The 19330-nt window shown below is 48.9% G+C and overlaps 3 protein-coding genes across 3 annotated transcripts; 2 read left to right on the forward strand and 1 right to left on the reverse strand.

Moving 5' to 3' along the window:
- Nucleotides 1-2109: 2109 nt before the first annotated feature.
- LOC135625792 (uncharacterized) lies at nt 2110-4041 on the forward strand. The gene has a single exon (XM_065130880.1). It carries the CDS (start codon nt 2110-2112, stop codon nt 4039-4041), a length of 1932 nt encoding a protein of 643 aa, XP_064986952.1.
- Nucleotides 4042-13398: 9357 nt separating this feature from the next.
- Nucleotides 13399-15873, forward strand: LOC135586156 (transcription termination factor MTERF15, mitochondrial-like). The gene is made up of 2 exons (XM_065129857.1): nt 13399-14688; nt 15280-15873. Exon 1 carries the CDS (start codon nt 13449-13451, stop codon nt 14619-14621), a length of 1173 nt encoding a protein of 390 aa, XP_064985929.1. The 5' UTR covers nt 13399-13448; the 3' UTR covers nt 14622-14688; nt 15280-15873.
- Nucleotides 15874-16193: 320 nt separating this feature from the next.
- LOC135625287 (1-(5-phosphoribosyl)-5-[(5-phosphoribosylamino)methylideneamino] imidazole-4-carboxamide isomerase, chloroplastic-like) lies at nt 16194-18699 on the reverse strand. Its single transcript, XM_065129863.1, has 6 exons — nt 18402-18699; nt 18093-18325; nt 17870-17958; nt 17685-17770; nt 16898-16999; nt 16194-16650 (listed from the first exon to the last, which is right to left on the reverse strand). Exons 1-6 carry the CDS (start codon nt 18579-18581, stop codon nt 16621-16623), a joined length of 720 nt encoding a protein of 239 aa, XP_064985935.1. The 5' UTR covers nt 18582-18699; the 3' UTR covers nt 16194-16620.
- Between the last annotated feature and the right edge of the window lie 631 nt (nt 18700-19330).

The raw sequence follows: 19330 nt of genomic DNA on the forward strand, positions 1-19330 counted from the left end.
ATTGGTTTGGTACTCACCCATTTCTTTTGCATGTAAGAAGGTGTCACTTTGCTTGCAGGTTGAATGGACTGAGAATCAAAACTTGTGTATGTTATACTGAAATGCCTTCAGCCTCATTGGAATTGTTGAGTATGCTATCCTGAAATGTCTTCAGCCTTACTGGAATTGTTGAGTTTGCTATCCTGAAATGTCTTCAGCCTCATTGGAATTGTTGCCCAGGCATTTCCTGCATCAACAAACTCTAACATGCAAACTAATTTATACGCCTAAACATTTTAAAATCGACAACAAAATGTGTATTTCAAATTTCTGTAATTGTCTTTAGGATTTGTTTTTGAGTTAATGATAATTACATCATAAGGTTTTATGTCCCGCATTTAGTGCAGAAATGACTACTTATGATTGTGCAAACTATTCTGACCCATTCTCAACTACTCTTGTTTCGGCCTCTCCATGCAATTGTGCATATTTTTAATATCACAATTCAGATAAGATCATAAGAATATCGATCATCTTTCTCATATTTAAAATGTTTTCGGAATCTTGATATCAGCTGTTCCATCTTTTGCAGCAAATTTTGTGTAGCTGTGCATGAATTGTGGAACCGATAGAACTAACAAGTGCATCAAGAATATTGGAAGGTATGCGAAAACTGCTTTTCTAATTACATTCTTGTTCCTGCCATGCTTGTTTGTAGTGCTATAGAGTATGCTATGAATCTTGTCTCTTGCAAGCAATCATTGGAAGTGGTTCTTGGATTCCTGTTCATAGTTTTTGTTTTATTTTTGAGTGTGTTAGTTTATTTAATCTGTTGCGAGTTCGGTATCACAAGGTTTCAAAATCATTTGGTTATTATCTCAATTCTCAATGGGCATATCGAGACCCATAATCGGCCTAAATTGGGCTTTCCCATTGAGTAGACTTGCTCAATATTTTCTTACTTTTGTTCATAAGGCCCAATTGAACCCATTGCGGACCCGTATGCAGCCCGTTTCTCGTGCGTACACTCAACCCTGTATCTTACTTTCTTTAAATGTTTGTTATAGATTGCTCCTCAGGCAATCAGGTACGTGTGATTTCTGTGAATTCTTCATCTAAGTCTGCTGCTTTTTTTTCTTTCTTCCAATTGTAAGTTATCTGTTTTCATTACACAACTATGTGTAAGCATAATATAGATTGGAAGTTAAATATATCTTGCAATGATTGTATGTATTCTTTAATGTCATGGAGAGTATTCAAGCTGAAGTTTTTGTGGAATCGTTTAACTATTGATTGTTATTAGCAATAAGTAAGAAGGACATTGCAATAGCATTCTTAGCTTAAGTTTTGATCTGCTAATTACCTTACTTTTCATGAAAGCATGATTGTGCCCTGTGAGATTTTTAATCAAAAGCTAAATGTTCCTCTCCCTTAGATTGGTAATTTTGAGGTGTCACTGTTATGTGTAGCAATATTATGCAATGGAAGGTGATAGGGGTAAAAATGGCAAATGTGACACGTCAGCACGCCTCGTAGACACACTGCCCGAGGAACCAAAGCTACAACGCAGACTCGACATTCGTCGACGTCACCCGCCCTCAGTCAATCACTTTAGCTTTGACCTCGTGCGCTCGGTCGAGGCACAGGAGCACACCAATCGAGGCCCGTCATACCCTGCAGTCGCTCGGCCTTCCACGCAGCCCCAGTGGCAATGTCAGACGCCACCAACGGTACCGTCCTGCCCCTGCAAGCGGGCACGTCATGTAACATCCAACCTCCTCTATAAATACCCCTGAGTCCTGAGGACAAGGGGAAGGAGAAAAAAGGCACTAGAAAGCACCTCTACTTCTCTTCCTCCAAAAAACCCCTCCACATCCTTCTCTGACTCGATCGTCGGAGGAGTTAGGTCGAGCGCCCCGACCCGACTTGTGCGCAGGTACGAAGACGGTGTCGCCTCTTCCCAGGAGCTTCCTCCTGACTCGAACCACGGTGCTCGACCGCAGGGAAAACCCGAGGGACGTAGCCTGAGATCCTCGACATCCGGACCCCAGAACAGAGCCGCGTCGACCCCGAGGCCACGGCTTAAAAAGTTACTTACCGTAACAGATTGGCGCTAGAAGGAGGGCCCAGATGTCAGGTGACCAACGAGTCCACCCCGGCGAATCCTCACCCGCTAGGTTCCCCGCCTCGGGGGAACACCCCCCGCAGGACGGAGCCCGCGACGAACGCCCCGCAGCGGTAGCAGAACGCTACTGGCAACTGTTCAATGACCCAGGCTTGACGCCTCCCGACGGCGCACCTGCTGGCCTGCCATCAGTATCACCCGAGGCTTTCCATGACCTCGCCCATCAGGTCCGGACCCTGACCGGCATGATCCAGACCATCATCCCGATCGTCTCCCAATGGACCCCCTCGCCACAACAGGAGACCCCTGTCCAGACTCACGTACCACTCCCTGAGCTCCTCGTCTCACCTCGGAACCCCGCAACTCGGCCGGGGAGCCGAGAAGCGGAAAACACGCCGAGTCGACCCGAGCCCGACGCTCCGACCGCCGACTCGACTAATGCCCTACGGGCTCATCTGCGCCTTGTCAGTCAAAGGCTCGACGAGGTACAACAGGAAGTCCGTAAGTCAAAAGGAGAGCTCGGGGTGGACGGACGTCAAGGATCTCCGTTCACCCCCGAGATACAAGAGCAGGCGATCCCGTCGCACTTCCGCCTTCCCTCCCTGGACGCGTACGACGGCGCCACCGACCCGACAGACCACGTGGCCGCCTTTCGCGCCCAGATGGCGTTATTCGGAACTTCCGACGCCCTGATGTGTAGGACATTCCCCACGACTCTCCGGGGGCCGGCCCGCACATGGTACAGCGGCCTGAAGCCAGGGACCGTCGCCTCCTTCGACCAGCTCGCCAAAGATTTTCAGCTTAACTTCCTGGCGTACGCCCGACCCAAGCCATCCATGGCGTTGCTCCTTGGGCTCAATCAGAAGGAGGACGAGCCCCTCTCCCATTTCGTGAACCGATTTACGACCCAAATCCATGGACTGTCGGACGCTCACCCCTCTTTCTTGATGCAGGCATTTATGACAGGCCTCCGACCCTCCAGATTCTTCTGGTCGCTCGTGGAGCGACCCCCCGTCGCGGTTCCCGAGATGCTCCAGCGTGCTAGTCAGTTCATCGCAGCGGAGACTTGGATGGCCGGAAGGCGAGAGGAACACAAAAAGGTTAAGTCAGAGCCACCCCAACAGCAACCGCCCGCCGCCTCTCGACGAAAGTTGGACAGACCTGACCCAAGGCCCCCTCTTCCCGCCTTGAATTCTTCCCGGACTGAAATATTCCTACACGAGAAGGGGAAAGGACTGCTCAAAGACCCTCACCCGATGAGGAACCCGCGGGAGCTCGCGGACCGATCAAGATATTGCCAATTCCATCGGCAGCACGGGCACGACACCGAGCAATGCTACGAATTGAAGAAACAAATCGAGGAGCTCATCCTCAGGGGACACCTCGGCCAGTACCTCCGGCCGAATAAAGAACGGTCTCCTCGCCCGGAGGGCCCCGTCGAGCGGCACATCGATGTGATAGCCGGGGGTCCTGCATCAGGAGGAGGCTCTACGTCAGGCAGGAAAGCGTATGCTCGAGCCGCCCCCGAAGCTTCAGGGCACGAGCTGGAGCCCGAGATTACCTTTCCAACCGGAGCTGTCGAGCAACCCGACCACGACGACGCCCTAGTAATATCCGCCAGGGTAGCCAACGCACATATGAGGAGGATCATGGTCGACACAGGGAGCTCGGCCGACATACTCTACCTCGACGCCTTTCAGAAGCTAGGCTTGGCCAGGAGAAACCTAAGCCCGATGTGCTCAGTGCTCACCGGTTTTACGGGAGATTCAATATCGCCCTTAGGGTCCATTTCCTTGCCCTTGACTCTGGGGACCCCGTCGAGGTCGAAGACGGTGATGACCACTTTCCTGGTAGTCGACCTCCCTACCGCTTACAATGCCATACTCGGTCGGCCAACCCTCAACAAAGTCAGAGCGGTCGTCTTGACCTACTACTAGACCATCAAATTCCCGACTCACGATGGAGTCGGAGAAGCCACGGGAAGCCCCCAAGAATCCCGGCGGTGTTACCTTACCGCCGTATCATTGGGCAAGAAAACCAGGACCAAGTCACCCCTGGCGTTTCCGCGGGAAACAAAAAGACCGACTCCTCATCCCCAGCCGACGGGATCCACCGTCGACATTCCCTTGGTAGAAGCCCGACCAGACCAGACCGTGAAGGTCGGATCCGAACTACCTGAGCAAGAACGGGAACAACTCGTCGGTCTCCTACGGGAAAAGGCCGACGTCTTCGCCTGGTCCCCGTCGGACATGACGGGCGTCGACCCAGAGGTCGCGGAGCACCACCTCAACATCCCGCCTGACGCCCGCCCGGTAAAGCAAAAGGCCCGGCGCCAGGCCCCTGACCGACAGCGCGCAATACAAGAGGAGGTGGACCGGCTCTTGGGCGCGAGCTTCATAGAAGAAACCAAGTATCCCCAGTGGTTGTCCAATGTAGTCCTCGTGAAGAAACACAATGGAAACTGGAGGATGTGTGTTGACTACACCAGTCTCAACGACGCATGCCCTAAAGACTGCTATCCCCTCCCGAGGATCGACCAGCTGATCGACGCGACGATCGGTCATGCACGACTCTCTTTTATGGACGCCTACTCAGGGTACAACCAGATTAGGATGGCACCCGGAGACAGAGAGCACACGGCCTTCCTTACCGATCAAGGCGTATACTTCTACAAAGTCATGTCGTTCGGGCTGAAAAATGCCGGGGCCACATATCAAAGGACGGTAAACAAGATGTTCTCCCATCAAATAGGGAGAAACACGGAGGTCTACGTAGACGACATGACCGTGAAAAGCCAGGAGGCCATAACACACCTTGCCGACCTAGCCGAGGCCTTCGCCACGCTACGCAGGTACGACATGCGGCTCAACCCCACAAAATGCGCTTTCGGCGTCACCTCCGGGAAGTTCCTCGGGTTCATCGTGCACGAGAGAGGAATCGACGCTAACCCGGAGAAGGTTCAAGCTATAATCAATATGCAGTCTCCTCGGACGGTTAAAGACCTGCAGCGACTTAACGGAAGACTCGTCGCTCTGTCTCGCTTCCTCGCCCGATCAGGCGATCGCTGCCTCCCATTCTTCAAGGCGCTCAAGAGCCCGCGGAGCTTCCAGTGGACACCAGAATGCGAGGAGGCTTTCGAACAAATAAAACAGCACATGGCCAGCCTCCCCCGGCTCGCCTCCGTCTCCCCGGGTGAGAAGCTGGGCCTCTACCTAGCGGCCTCCCAGCATGCGGTCAGCTCCGTCTTGGTCAAGGAAAGCTCCGGCCAACAACTCCCGATTTACTACGTCAGCCACATTCTAAGCGGGCCTGAGGAGCGCTACCCTCCAATAGAGAAACTCGCGCTCGCCCTGGTGCTCTCAGCTCGGAAGTTGCGCCCCTATTTCCAGGCACACCCGGTGGAAGTCATCACCGACCAACCCCTTCGGCAGGTCTTAACAAAATTTGATGTTGCAGGACGGCTCCTCAAATGGGCGGTGGAGCTCGGCGAACATGACATAAGCTACCTGCCCAGGACCGCCATCAAGGCCCAGGTGGCAGCCGACTTCATTGCGGAGCTGACACAGCTAGAGAACGCAGGCCCCGAGCAAGCTCCCGAAGCTTGGACCCTGCACGTTGACGGCTCGGCCAACCCAAAGGGCGCCGGCGCAGGGCTGGTCCTCCTCGCCCCCGATGGACGCTCGTTCGAGCGATCCCTTCGGTTCGGATTCAAAGCCACCAACAATGAGGCGGAGTACGAGGCGCTCTTGGCGGGGCTGGAACTGGCCCTCGAGATGCAGGTGGCCGCGATACGCGTCCTCACCGACTCACAACTTGTGGCCGAGCAGCTCAACGGCGGATACGAAGCTCGGGACACGACCATGGCGAAATACCTGGCACGGGTAAGGGATCTAACTGCCAAGTTTCGCTATTTCACATTGTCCAACGTTCCGAGGGAGGAGAACGAGCGGGCCGACGCACTAGCTAAGCTGGCGTCAAAACCAGTCGCCGAAACACGGCAAGAGATCGAGGAGCTCCCTACCCGCGTCGTCGAAATGGCAACTACAGCCCCAGGCGGTGCTCCGGCCACGTGGGTACAAGAGTTGCTGCACTTCAAGCAAGATGAAACCCTCCCCCTCGACGAAGTCGCGGCCCGGCGCCTGCGTCGCACGCACGCGTGGTACACCGTGGAGTGTGGGCGCCTCTATAAACGATCCTTCACCTACCCCCTCCTGCGATGCTTAGAGCCAGACGAAGCCCAGATGGTCCTAACAGAAACCCACGAGGGGATATGCGGAGAGCATATCGGCGGGCGAACCCTGGCGCACAAGATACTCCGTCAAGGCTACTACTGGCCGACCATGTCCCAAGACGCCAAAGCCTACGTTCGGCGGTGCAGTTCGTGCCAGCAGCACGCCCGCACACCCCGACAGCCCGTGGCCCCGCTCAGCCCCATCGACTGCGCATGGCCATTCGCACAGTGGGGTTTGGACTTGCTCGGACCCTTTCCACCAGCCTCCGGACAGTGGAAGTACATAATTGTGGGGGTGGACTATTTCACGAAGTGGGTCGAGGCCGAACCACTAGCTACAACCACGGAACATCAAATAGAGAAATTCGTGTGGAAGAACCTTGTGACTCGGTTCGGGTTGCCCAGGGCCATCATTACAGACAATGGACCTCAGTTCTCCAGCAGAAGATTCCAGGAGTTCTGTGTCGATCATGGCATCCAGCTGAGATTCAGTTCAGTGGCCCACCCTCAGACCAACGGACTAGCGGAGGTAACCAACCGGACCATCCTGGACGGACTCAAAAGAAGAGTGACCGCGGCCCGATCGACCTGGACAAACGAACTCCCCAGCGTGTTGTGGTCGCTGTGCACCACCCCCAAAACCGCAACCGGAGAATCCCCTTACAGCCTCGCGTTCGGAACGGAGGCTGTCCTGCCGCCCGAAGTAGCCATCACCACCCTCCAAACACAAAGCTACGACGAGAAGGCTTCGGACGAAGGACTTCGAGTAGCCCTCGATCTGCTGGTAGAACGGCGCGCCAACGCACATGTGAGAGCCCTTTTGTACAAAAGGGCGGTCGCAAAGATTTACAACCGAAGGGTGCGACCCCGACCCATCAAACTAGGCGACCTGGTCCTGCGAAGGATCGAGGTCAGCAACCCGACCAAGGCACGAGGCAAGTTAGCCCCAAACTGGGAAGGCCCATACCGGGTGACTGAAGTCATTAGAATCGGAACATTCCGACTCACCACAATGGCAGGTCATCCCCTGCCAAGGACTTGGAACGCCCAAAATCTCAAAAAATACTTCCCGTGAAGAAAAATCCGGCTAAAGATGGAGCCGGGCCGAGACACAGACAACCTACTCGGAGGGAAAAACATGTTCATTCAAAAAGCGGGTTACAAAGAGTACAAAGATCATCACCCCTCAGGGGCATCCGGGCTGTCGTCAAAGGGAACATCGGATGGCATGCCGACATCCAGGTCCTCGGGGAAGGAACCGAAGGGATCCTCCACAACCTCCGAGCTGGGATTACGCACCCTGAAACGAGCAAGGGCAACCCGATACCCGTACTCGTAGGAAACCCGCCCGGTCCGAATAAGGCCGAGCTGGAATCCCGGGGAGCCTTTGTAATCCTCGATCAGCTTCTTGTCCCTCCCCGGCCTCTGGCGGATCTCAGCATCAAGAGCCTCCGAAGCTCCCCGCGCCTCGGCCCGCGACTCCTCAAGGCGTCGGAGCAGCTCGAGGGAGTCCGCCCTCGCCGAGCGAGCCTCGGCCACCGACGCTCTCAGGCTCATCTGGAGCTCTGTATTACGCCCCTCGGACGTCTCCAGCCGCATCTAGAGCTCCGCGGACCGCTCCGTAGATGCTTGGAGCTCCGACCGAAGGCGCACCGCCTCCGCCTCCAAATCCGAAGCGCGCCGCTCGGCCGCCGCGACAGCCTCAGGGCCCGCTCCAGCCCGAGCCTCGTCCGCCTGCTTCCGGAGCTCGGCATTGCGACTACTCAGGGTAGCGATGACCCGTCCCGCATCACGGACGCGATCCATCAGCGCAGCGGCGTAATGGTTACCCTGGAGAAGCAAAGAGGTCAAAATCAAGCGCCCTAAAACGCACAAGCAGAAGGGCGAGACAACACTTACCCACAACAGCGACTTGGCGGACTTGCTAAGCAGAGTCTCGGAGGATAGAGTATATAAATCCCGAGCTATGTCGGGATGCAGCCCTCCGCGGACGAACCTGGCCGCGCAATCACCATCGGCCCACACCCGGCTACCCCGGGTGAGACCGTCCCACCGGCCGACTAGCGGGTCAGTAGCAGCGCCGCGCGGAAGAGCGCCCACCTCCCGCGCCAAGTAAAGCTCGCCCTCCTCCCCGAGCGGAAGACAAAGGAGCTCGCGAATGGAGGGCTGGCGAGGCGCCTCCGTTGCCACATGTCCACTCGGACCAGCCTCGCCCTCTGTCTGACTCCTCGCGGCATGATCCGTCGGCGCCACCACGCCCTCAGCCCCCGCCGGCACCATGACACCTCCCGCTGAGGCCGTGACCACCTCAGGGTCGTCGCTCGAAAGCACCCGCGCCTTCTTCCTAGGCTGACCGGCCTCGACGTCCACGGGGGCCTCTCTTGCTCCCGCCCGGGTGACAGAAGGCGAGCGGTCCAACGCAGCCGCAGGAGTCTCTACCCCTCGAAGGGCCTCAAGACGCACCATCTCTGCAAGAAAAAGCCAAAAACGACAATAAGTTAAGCGGGCGACCCATGAGCGAAAAAGAACCCCTAAAATCGCCCCAAGGGGTATACCTAGAGACACCGGGTTGAGACCTGCCTCCGCCAACCACCGCTCGGACATGTTTCGAATGGCTCGGGAGGCCGGGAGGATCTCTCTAAGCCTCTGGAGTCCTCGGCGCCCCTCGTCGTCCAAAACTGGGACGGTGTTATCTATCACACGCGCCCCCCAGCGAACCCCAAAACCCCAATCTCCCGGGTGACTGACGAAGAAGAAACGCTCCTTCCACCCCTTGTTGCTGGAAGGGGCCCCGCTCACCCGAAAGCCCGCTCGGGCGGACAGATAGTAACCCCCCGACCCCTTAGTAAGACGAAAGCAAGAAAGGAAGAGGTCACGGGTCGGGGTTATGCGGGCATAGTGACACTCTCCTAGAAACGCCGCCAGGTAGCGCCACGAGTTCGGCGCCATCTGAGACGGGGAGATACGCCACCAGGAAACACACGAAGTTATGACGAGGTGGAAGGGAAGGCGCAGCCCGGCCTCGAAAGCGTCTATGGTAAGGGCGAAGCCCCTAGGGATTGGGTCATATGCTCGTTGACCGGGCTCAGGAGCACGAAGGACGAACTCCGCCGGGATACCATAACGATCCCGGAGGAAGCTCAGCGACGACTCGCCCACGGTAGAGTCATGGTCGTGCGACCACATCAGGGCCTCAAGGGCCCGGGCCGCCCTCTCATCGGACGACGAGGCGGGATTCGATGAAATCGTCGTCTCCACGGTTTTCGAAGGGGACGAAAGGGAGGAGGAAGACGCCATTTCTCACTGACCTTTAGTAGGGAAAGAGGGAACGACTGATGCAAGACAAGAGTAGGTGCACGAAGCAGCGTGATGAAGACAGATGAAAGAGACCCCAGCGGCTAAACCTCAGGCTGCTTATAAGCAGGGCCGCATCCCGCCGAAACGCAACCCCTCGTCTCCCGAAACACGCTTCGAAAACAGAAAAGCATCACCTCGCCTTAAATGAAGTATGACGTGGCTGCCGACAGCAGCGCGGTGCGAAGGCGCCCAATCATGTCAGCCTCGAAAACCGGCAGCCCCAAAAGGGGGAAACCCTTTACTTCCCCCAGAAGAAAGGCGACCCGGCCTCCCGCGCCCGCGTGCGTTAAAACAGCCGATCCCCGGCCGCAACCAATCGCCAAGCACCATGCCATCCCGAGACACCTGCACGGTCACCCCGCCCGTTGTGTTCCTCGGCCCTCGGCTCTACGCCATCCCGAGACACCTGCGCGGTCACCCCGCCAGTTGTGTTCCTCGGCCCTCGGCTCTACGCCATCCCGAGACACCTGCGCGGTCACCCCGCCCGTTGTGTTCCTCGGCCCTCGGCTCTACGCCATTCCGAGACACCTGTGCGGTCACCTCGCCTGTTGTGTTCCTCGGCCCTCGGCTCTACGCCATCCCGAGACACCTGCGCGGTCACCCCGCCAGTTGTGTTCCTCGGCCCTCGGCTCTACGCCATTCCGAGACACCTGTGCGGTCACCCCGCTTGTTGTGTTCCTCGGCCCTCGGCTCTACGCCATCCCGAGACACCTGCGCGGTCACCCCGCCCGTTGTGTTCCTCGGCCCTTGACTTCACGCCACCTAAGACGCACCCGCACGGCCAGCCCGCCTGCGCTGCGCTCCTCTGCCCTCATCGGCCCCATTGCCCCCGAGTCCAACCCTGCTCGGCTTCCCGACTAAGTTGCGCACCTCGACCTCATACTGCTCGGGACACGTTCGCGCGGCCGGCCCGCCTGCGTCGTACCCCTCGGTTCCGTATAGACAGCCCACCTGAAGTAATAAGCCATGCATCGGGCTCCCCGCATGCAAAAACCGACGCATAGCTCCTTTCGGGGGGGGGGGGCATATGATAGGGGTAAAAATGGCAAATGTGACACGTCAGCACGCCTCGTAGACATACTGCCCGAGGAACCAAAGCTACAACGCAGACTCGACATTCGCCGACGTCACCCGCCCTCAGTCAATCACTTTAGCTTTGACCTCGTGCGCTCGGTCGAGGCATAGGAGCACACCAATCGAGGCCCGCCATACCCTGCAGCCGCTCAGCCTTCCACGCAACCCTAGTGGCAATGTCAGACGCCACCAACGGTACCGTCCTGCCCCTGCAAGCGGGCACGTCAGGTAACATCCAACCTCCTCTATAAATACCCCTGAGTCCTGAGGACAAGGGGAAGGAGAAAAAAGGCACTAGAAAGCACCTCTACTTCTCTTCCTCCAAAAAACCCCTCCACATCCTTCTCTGACTCGATCGTCGGAGGAGTCGGGTCGAGCGCCCCGACCCGACTTGTGCGCAGGTACAAAGACGGTGTCGCCTCTTCCCAGGAGCTTCCTCCTGACCCGAACCACGGTGCTCGACCGCAGGGAAAACCCGAGGGACGTAGCCTGAGATCCTCGACATCCGGACCCCAGAACAGAGCCGCGTCGGCCCCGAGGCCACGGCTTAAAAAGTTACTTTACCGTAACATAAGGTAAACTTGTGCATTTTAATATTGTCACATCTTTGCAATGATCATAAACATTTTTCAAGTTTCTGGTGGTGCTAGTTTCTCCACTGTTGTTTATAGTTGAGTTATTAACCTATGTTCTTCCAAGCATGTTTGCCTTGAGCTAAATGTAGTACCTGTGGGATTTACAATTGAAAGGTATACAGTAAGATGAAGGCAACAGAGGTTCTTAATGACTTACTGGGAATGGATGCTAAGATGTTACATAAATGTACTTAAATCCTTTGGGTCTCAATTGACATTACAAAAGGCTTGTTGTAAGTGCAATGCCTTTTGTGCCATGGTGCAGGTGAGAGCTAAGCACAATGATAATATCTATATTAAGATAAAGTGTATGAGGCAAATGTGAATTTTGTTGGTGGATATTTCATGGTGGTCTAATCATAAGTGACAGAAGATTGGATGAAAGAAACGGATTAAGATTTGAGTCTATGAGTGATAAAAGGAATTAGTAAATGAGTCCCTCTCATGGATTGCGTCAGATATCGAATTTATTTTGTGTCAAGTCCTCATCATTATGCGGACATTTTTTTTTGTCATCAATGATGATTGTGGTTAACTATTTAACTCTATATGTGTAAAAGAATATATATATATATATATATATATATATATATATATATATATATATATATATATATATATTAGCATTTATCTCTATATCCCTTGCTCCAAGATCCTAGCTCCAAGATAAACTGGATTGTTGGAATAATAATAATAATAATAATAATAGTCTATAATAATAATTATAGAAGATTGGATTTTGGAAAAAATTATTACATAAGGAATTGGGAGGCAGTCAACCTCATTCCTTTCATGTTGAAGAACAGACCACTTCAAAACCATCAAGAAGCTTCATGTGTAAGAATTTTCATACAAAGTCGAATGTGCAAACTAACATTTAAGCTCAAAAAGGTTTAGATGTGATAATTAAATGTGTATTTCAAGATTCGTTAATTACCTTTAGCTCTTGTAGTAGAGTTTATGATCATTTGCATCACTAGTATTTCAGATTTATGCACACTATCTTCACTCATTCTCAACTCGTTTTTTTTCTGCCTAGTCATGCCTTCGTGCATATCTTTAATATTATTTCAGATAGGATCATAAGATTATCAATCATCTTTATCAATGCGTGATATGCGTTTTATATTTTGATATCAGTTTTTTCGTCTTTGAATAGATTCTGTGCAGGAGTTGTAGAACTGATAGAACTTGCAAGTTCATCAAAAAAATTGAGAAGATACTCTTTTTTCTTTATGACTGAATAATAATGTCCCAAATCTTTTTGTCAACACACGTATGTCTCAATTTTGGGAAGACGGACATTAATGAAATGAATATATGGAAGGAAGTGAGAAAAGTAGAATTCATGAATTTAAATAAGACAAGTAATCTAAGCAAAATCGTGCACTTATTTCATGTTAATGAACCAATGCAATGTGAACGTAAAACAAAGGAGAGGAGACTTTCGGATGGTCACGAAATTAGCATGTATAGATTGATTGTCTCCTGATTGAAATGTGGCTTGCTATAATTAACAAGTGTTGTGATATATATATATGTATATATATATATATGTATATATATATATATGTGTGTATATGTATATATATGTGTGTATATGTATATATGTATATATGTGTATATGTATATACATCTTTGCATCGATTCTCTGGATAATCTTTCCTTTTTTTGCATGAGGATCATCTATAATAGTCGATGGGCGAGATTGCTAATGTTTGTATTGTAAAAAGCGATGATCGATAGAAGAAAACTGAATATTAAAAAAAATATTTTTTTTTAATTTAGGCAATTTCATAAGAAAATTTGAATGTAGAAGTTTTTTTTTAAAAAAGAATTCGTCGGATGTTCAAATCACTTTTCTCATGAAAAGCGTGTTTTCTTATGGAGAGACAAAATTATATAAATATTTTGTCGATCACTTTATCCATATTTGTGATATAAATAATTTATTGCTGCAGTGTTGTATTTCTTGTGCATAGCGAAGCTTATACTCACTACATATAGGAATTAGGGTACCCATTTCAGTTCTCTTTCTTCTCCCACAATGGCGGCTGCGACGCTCCGCTCTGTACTCCGCCGCAATCGCCTCCTTCCCTTGTTCGAAACCTGCCGCCTTCGAGATCGCCTCTTCTTCTCCTCCTCTGTCAATGCTGCCGCCGTCACCGTAGGCGGCACCATGTCTCCAGATCCCCACTTCATGGTGGAATACCTCGTGAACTCCTGCGGATTCTCCCCCTCCGAGGCAGCCAAGTTCTCTAAACCCCTTGCGCGCCTCCGATCCACCGAGAATCCCGACGCCGTAGTTAACTTCATGAGATCTCAGGGCTTCGATGGCGCCGGTATCAGGAAGGTGATATCTGCGAATCCCAGATACTTAAGCTACAACGTGGAGAAGAACCTCGCCCCGAAGTTTCAGTTCTTACGCGATTTGGGCCTATCGGAGTCGGTTATCGTCGATGCCATCCTGAAGAACAATGGCATCCTCCTCTACAACGTTCACCGTTACTTGGTCCCCAAATTGGAGATGTGGGAAAGTCTCATGGGATCGAGAGAGCTCGTTCTCAAGCATCTCAAGAAGAGAAGTTGGTTTTTCTTCTCCAGCGTTGAGAAGACTTTGCATCCTAACCTAAAGTTCTTGAGGGATGAGTGCGGCATTCCTGAAGAAAGGGTCTCTGTCGTCTTGAGAAGTCACCCACAATTAATCTCACAGAAACCAGAGTCTCTCCGAGCTTTGGTGGCGAGAGCCGATGAGCTGGGGATGCCACGGCAATCTCGGATGTTCGTGCGGACGCTTGAAGCTCTCCACATGGTAAGCAAAGAAAGGTTCGAGGCCAAGGTCGAGTTCATGAGGAGGTTCGGTTGGTCGGAGTCGGAGTTTTCTTCTGCTGTCAGGAAAGCACCCACCTTCATAGGCATGTCCCTCGATATGTTGCGAAGAAAAGTTGAATTTTTTATCTATGTGGTCGGTTACACCCCTTCCTTCATCGCCGACAAATCATATCTCTTGCTATTTAGTCTGCTGAAGAGGGTAATTCCTCGGTTTCGTGTCACAGAGATGTTGAAATCGAAAGGATTGTTGACTGGACAAGCCAAGTTTCCATACATTCTCACATTATCAGATACCAAATTCTTGGAGAAGTTTGTTCTCCCTCACAATGAAAATGTTCCTGAGCTGCTCGATATTTTGAGAGTTGAGGGCGTGTGTAAAGGAAAATGATACCTTTCATTTGGTATCGGAGGCTGAGAAAGGCCTTAGCTGATGGTCTAATTTGCCAACGACGAAGGTAGATTACCCCCTAATTTGAGATTTTGGAAATAGAATGCAAAGGGCTTATCAAAAGGTGTATTGAGGTGTGGGATTTTTCTTTAATGGCAAGCTAGATTAGCATTGATTATAAATCAAATTTGTTCCGTCTTACTAATTGTTAGCTTAACTTATTTTCCGATTGTCTTTGGCACAGTATTGTTGGTTTGTATGTAAACTGCATGTTTTAAAAATTCTACCAAACAGTCCAATTGAGATGACCTTCGGATCTATCGTAGGGACTTTTGGCTTTTGTCCAAATTAATTTCAATTCCGGATGGGATTTTGGTTTGTTGGGTAAGTCTCAAAGAGTCCTATTTTAGATCAACTTATGCAGTAAGTATATACAAAATATCACCAAAGATCACAGGAAGTTGCTGAGTAGTAGTTGCTCTAACGATTTAAGTGGCTGAAAAAATCATAGAACAGTAAAGAGTTGTTTCTGTAATTTGTTTTGAAATGAGTCGTCACCAGATTTATGGATTTGGATGTCTAAGAAGGCTTCTTTGCATACTTATTTATTTGTGTGCTAATTGGATATTGAAACTTGATTTATGCATTGTAATATTAGTATGCAGTGGCTTCAATGGAGTTTGAAAGAGCAGTTGCATTGGGTTGATCAGGAGTCACCAGCTTTAGCACTAATTTTGTTTCAAGGTTGTATAGACTTTTCTCTGAGCATCAAAACTTGAGTATGCTATCCTGAAATGTCTTCTGCCTCATTTGGAATTGCTAAAGTTTTTCCTGCATCAACAAATTCTGACTTGCCTCCGGGGGCTTCAGCTCATCCACCCTTTGTGATTTGGTTAGCTGATCTCTTCATTCTTGGAGTCTGTGGTGTGGAGAGTAACTACAAGGAGCATCCTCCAGATACATGCTCTTACAATCTCACAACTTCCTTGCATAGAAATCTTCACTTGACAAACCACCCATAAGAGAATTCCCAACAGAGACTAGAGTTATATCAGAGTCACATTCAATCAATTTTGGATTGGTATTCACTTATCTCACCTTGGAGTCATTGCTCAGTTACTTGGTTCTTTCCGACATTGTAACTAGTTGTCTAACTGGGTCAAAAAAATATTTGACCATGTGCATCAAACATTCTTCTCATCAGACTATTTTTGTTGTAGATTGACTTTTCACAATGAGAACCCCCTTTGTACATTGTTGTTACCTTATTAGATCAAGGGTTCATCATAATCAACAAAATTATTTCCATGGAATGTCAATCTTCACATATATGCTGCATCACAATTATCTTACGTGAAATTTTAGGAATATATACTTTGGAAGCCATCTACAGATTGTTCACAATCAGATATAAAACTGCTGCCATGCCACAAGACTTGAGTGATCACTTTACCAATTTGGATAGTTGTTCTACCCCATTTGGGTCTCACAGTAATGCAACGAACACTCACCATCCCACAACATTTGCGATCAATGGTGTTGTCCTAAAACGTTCCATCAAGAGAAGACACATAATCGCAATGCTTATGCTTACAGCATTATCTGTAGCTATAGTCTACAGTGATTTCTCCATCATAACAACAATAAGTTAATGTGCTGAATAAATTGACAACAACTACTACTCTTACTTCCACCATGATCGTTGCAATGTATTGAGGATTTTAACTGTCATGTCAATCAACAAAAAATCACAAATAATGGCAGTGCAACATACCATCACTATATCTACTACTGTGGATCTCATTAGAGAGAATCCTCATCTCAATCAACTCTTGTATTCAGTCATATGCCAATGTAGTGCTCATCTCCAGCCACAAATTCTGAAAACCATGCTAGTGAATAAAGCAAATGTAAGTTCTGGCAACATTACTTTCCCTTCTTTTCTCTTTCTCTTTTATCTTTCCCTGCCACTACCTTCCCCTCACCATCACCTTTGCAGCTATCCGCCAAAAGCTCTAAACCTGGATACCTTTAATGACATGGAGCAATTAGAAATGCGGAAGAAAGAGAAAACCAACCATGTCTTCCAAGCAGACTCAGTATTACTAGGTTGCTCTCAAATCGAGGAACCATCAGGATATTGGAGAATCTAATGTCAATTTTCCCCTTAAATTCCCTCTTTTCCTCAAATAGGTTTTCAAAATCAGAACTTTACTGTAGACATCATCAATTGCATACAAGTCCATGCTACAATTACTAGGAAAGAAATAGTATACCTTCTTTCTGCAGCTAAGATCCAACACATGTCTATTCTTGCCAATCATATTGACAAGATGTTTAAGTCGCTCAGGGTCCATCTTCCCATCGCTGAAAATATACTACGAGAGAGTAACAAGTATTGGTGGTTTAGACCCAACAAATGGGAATAAATTAGTACACAATTTTCAACAGACAAAGTGCCTGTATAACTGCAGCTGAATTCTTAAGATTTTGGAGGATCAGGAAATTGAGGCTGTCCCCCAACTTTGCCACCTATAGTTTCATTTCCTAATTATTTTTATATGTTTATAAAAGTGAGAAAGTAGCTTTTGGTATCAGAATTCAACATATATAAGCATATAATAGAACTAGTAATCAAAATATGATGTAATAAAAAAAAGACATAAAATCAATAAGAAATTTCTATTATATATTTTGTATGTAAATAAAGCATTATCTAAAAATAGACTTTTCAGTTCTTTTTACTATTTATACTGTATATATGTGAAGAGAAAGAATAAAAGATATTCTACACCAAGGAGGTGTGTCCATGTCCAAATGCACAGGGGACTCTGGACAAGAGCCGTATCCCTTCTGGTATGTTGAATTGATAGCAATAAATAAGCCATTAAACTATCAATGTGTTACGTAAAAAATGATGAACCAATAAAGTTCTCTTAACATTCTTTCTTTTTTCCCCGATAATCATCTTTTGATCTGGGAGTTGGTTTAGGCTTATGAATAAGATTGGATTGCAAAAATTCGCACTGCAAACATTCTACATGCAAGTAAATGAATACATACCGAGGTAACAATCACATGACTTGCCCCTTCTTCAAGATAATTCATGGCATTATCTGCATTGATCCCACCTCCAACTTGCATACCACCTATAGTTACAATTCAACAAAGCAAAGCAAGAAAACATTAAAGTAGAAACTTGAATTCGAAAAATGGAAGAACTACAAAGAGAAAGGAAAAGACATGACTTGAATGATAATGCGTCAAATCTTTATGTCGACCCACATAAGTCTCCAATTTGGCAAGATGGACATTGATGAAATGAACGTAGAAGGAACTGAGAAAAGCAAAATTCATAAATTTGAAGAAGACAAGTTATTAAAGCAAAATTATGCACTTATACCATGTTAATGAACCGTGACAATGTGAACATACAACAAAATGCACATTTACACACGAAGGATAATATACCTATGGATGATCACGAAGTTACCAGGGTAAGCACGAAGGGCCTCGAAGGCCGCAGATTGGCTTGCGGCGTCAGCGCCAAGCATTATGACATGGCCACCCTTGAGCCCGTCCTTCTTGTACAGATTCGCAAACTCTGCCGGCGACTTATCCGACTCGAAGTTGGTCACCAGGTCCGACGCGCCGCCGTCTGTCGAATCACGAAGCGTGGATCCCACGATTTGTTTCACTTTAACCTACCACTTTGGATCTCGTTCTACTCAGCGGTGCCAAGAGAACCCGAGGAGAAAGCAAGAGAAGAATGCGCAGTACCTTGTGGATGTCGATGCAGGGGCGGAACCAGACGGTACAGCTGATCGAGCGAGGCTTGCTGTGCTTCCTCCCCATCCTCCAATGGCTCGCGGGGTGGGAAGAGGACAATGGGTTGCGAAGAGGGATCGGGGTCGAAGGAGACGACCGGAGACTAGGGAACCTGCGAGTAATCAGTGGCATCCCTTCGGGTGGAGCTGAGATGAGGAGATAGGAGGTGGTGGCGGACGCGGGCGGCGTAGCGGCGTAAGTGCGGGGATTGGGGCGGCGATACCAGCGATTCCACTGAACAATGTGATCAAGTGGAAGAGATCATATGCAAGGGGATACAATTTTGATCAAGACCGTTCATTTCTAGGGTAACGGTCGGATGTTCATCCTCAACTCGGTCCCGCGTGGTGTTTTATGGTGCAAGTTTGATCCACTTCCGTGGCTCTTCGACACGCGGGCACGGTATAAATTGATACCTCGAATTCGTGTCGTGAAGTGTGTTGTGCTTTAATTAACAATATATTAATGTACGGTCAAATTTAACTAAAATATATATTAAGCATGATCAACTTTACTCAAGAATTTTTACAAGTCATAAATATTAATTAAGGTATATTAATTCAGACAAAAGAAATATTTTTTTCACTTTGGCAATTAATAATTTTATATTTTAAAGTGTGAATGATAAGGATGAATTAAAAAATATATAATTTTGGTTTTTTTTTTCATTAACGCTTCAAATTTAAAAAAATTTCATATAACATCTTTTTATCGGATGAAAATATCATTTTCGTCTCGTAACATAGAAAATTTTTACATATAAGTTTGGCTTAGTCATATCTCCACCTATGTATAATAGATTTTAACCCTAATATGACATAGGAGAAGACTCGGGAGTCCACTTGAGATGCATGTTTATTTTTTTTATAGATTTTTATATT

Source organism: Musa acuminata, chromosome BXJ2-10 (genome assembly GCF_036884655.1).
Source record: "Musa acuminata AAA Group cultivar baxijiao chromosome BXJ2-10, Cavendish_Baxijiao_AAA, whole genome shotgun sequence".
Taxonomy (NCBI): Eukaryota; Viridiplantae; Streptophyta; class Magnoliopsida; order Zingiberales; family Musaceae; genus Musa; species Musa acuminata.

Bases quoted from the DNA above. Each gene is read 5' to 3' on its own strand.
- LOC135625792 (XM_065130880.1), top strand. From the start codon at position 2,110: ATGTCAGGTGACCAACGAGTCCACCCCGGCGAATCCTCACCCGCTAGG.
- LOC135625287 (XM_065129863.1), bottom strand. From the start codon at position 18,581: ATGCCACTGATTACTCGCAGGTTCCCTAGTCTCCGGTCGTCTCCTTCG. The intron at 18,326-18,401 runs GTACTGCGCATT...CCAAAGTGGTAG, and splicing joins CCTGCATCGACATCCACAAG to GTTAAAGTGAAACAAATCGT. The intron at 17,959-18,092 runs GTATATTATCCT...TGCTTTTCTCAG, and splicing joins AACTTCGTGATCATCCATAG to TTCCTTCTACGTTCATTTCA.
- LOC135586156 (XM_065129857.1), top strand. From the start codon at position 13,449: ATGGCGGCTGCGACGCTCCGCTCTGTACTCCGCCGCAATCGCCTCCTT.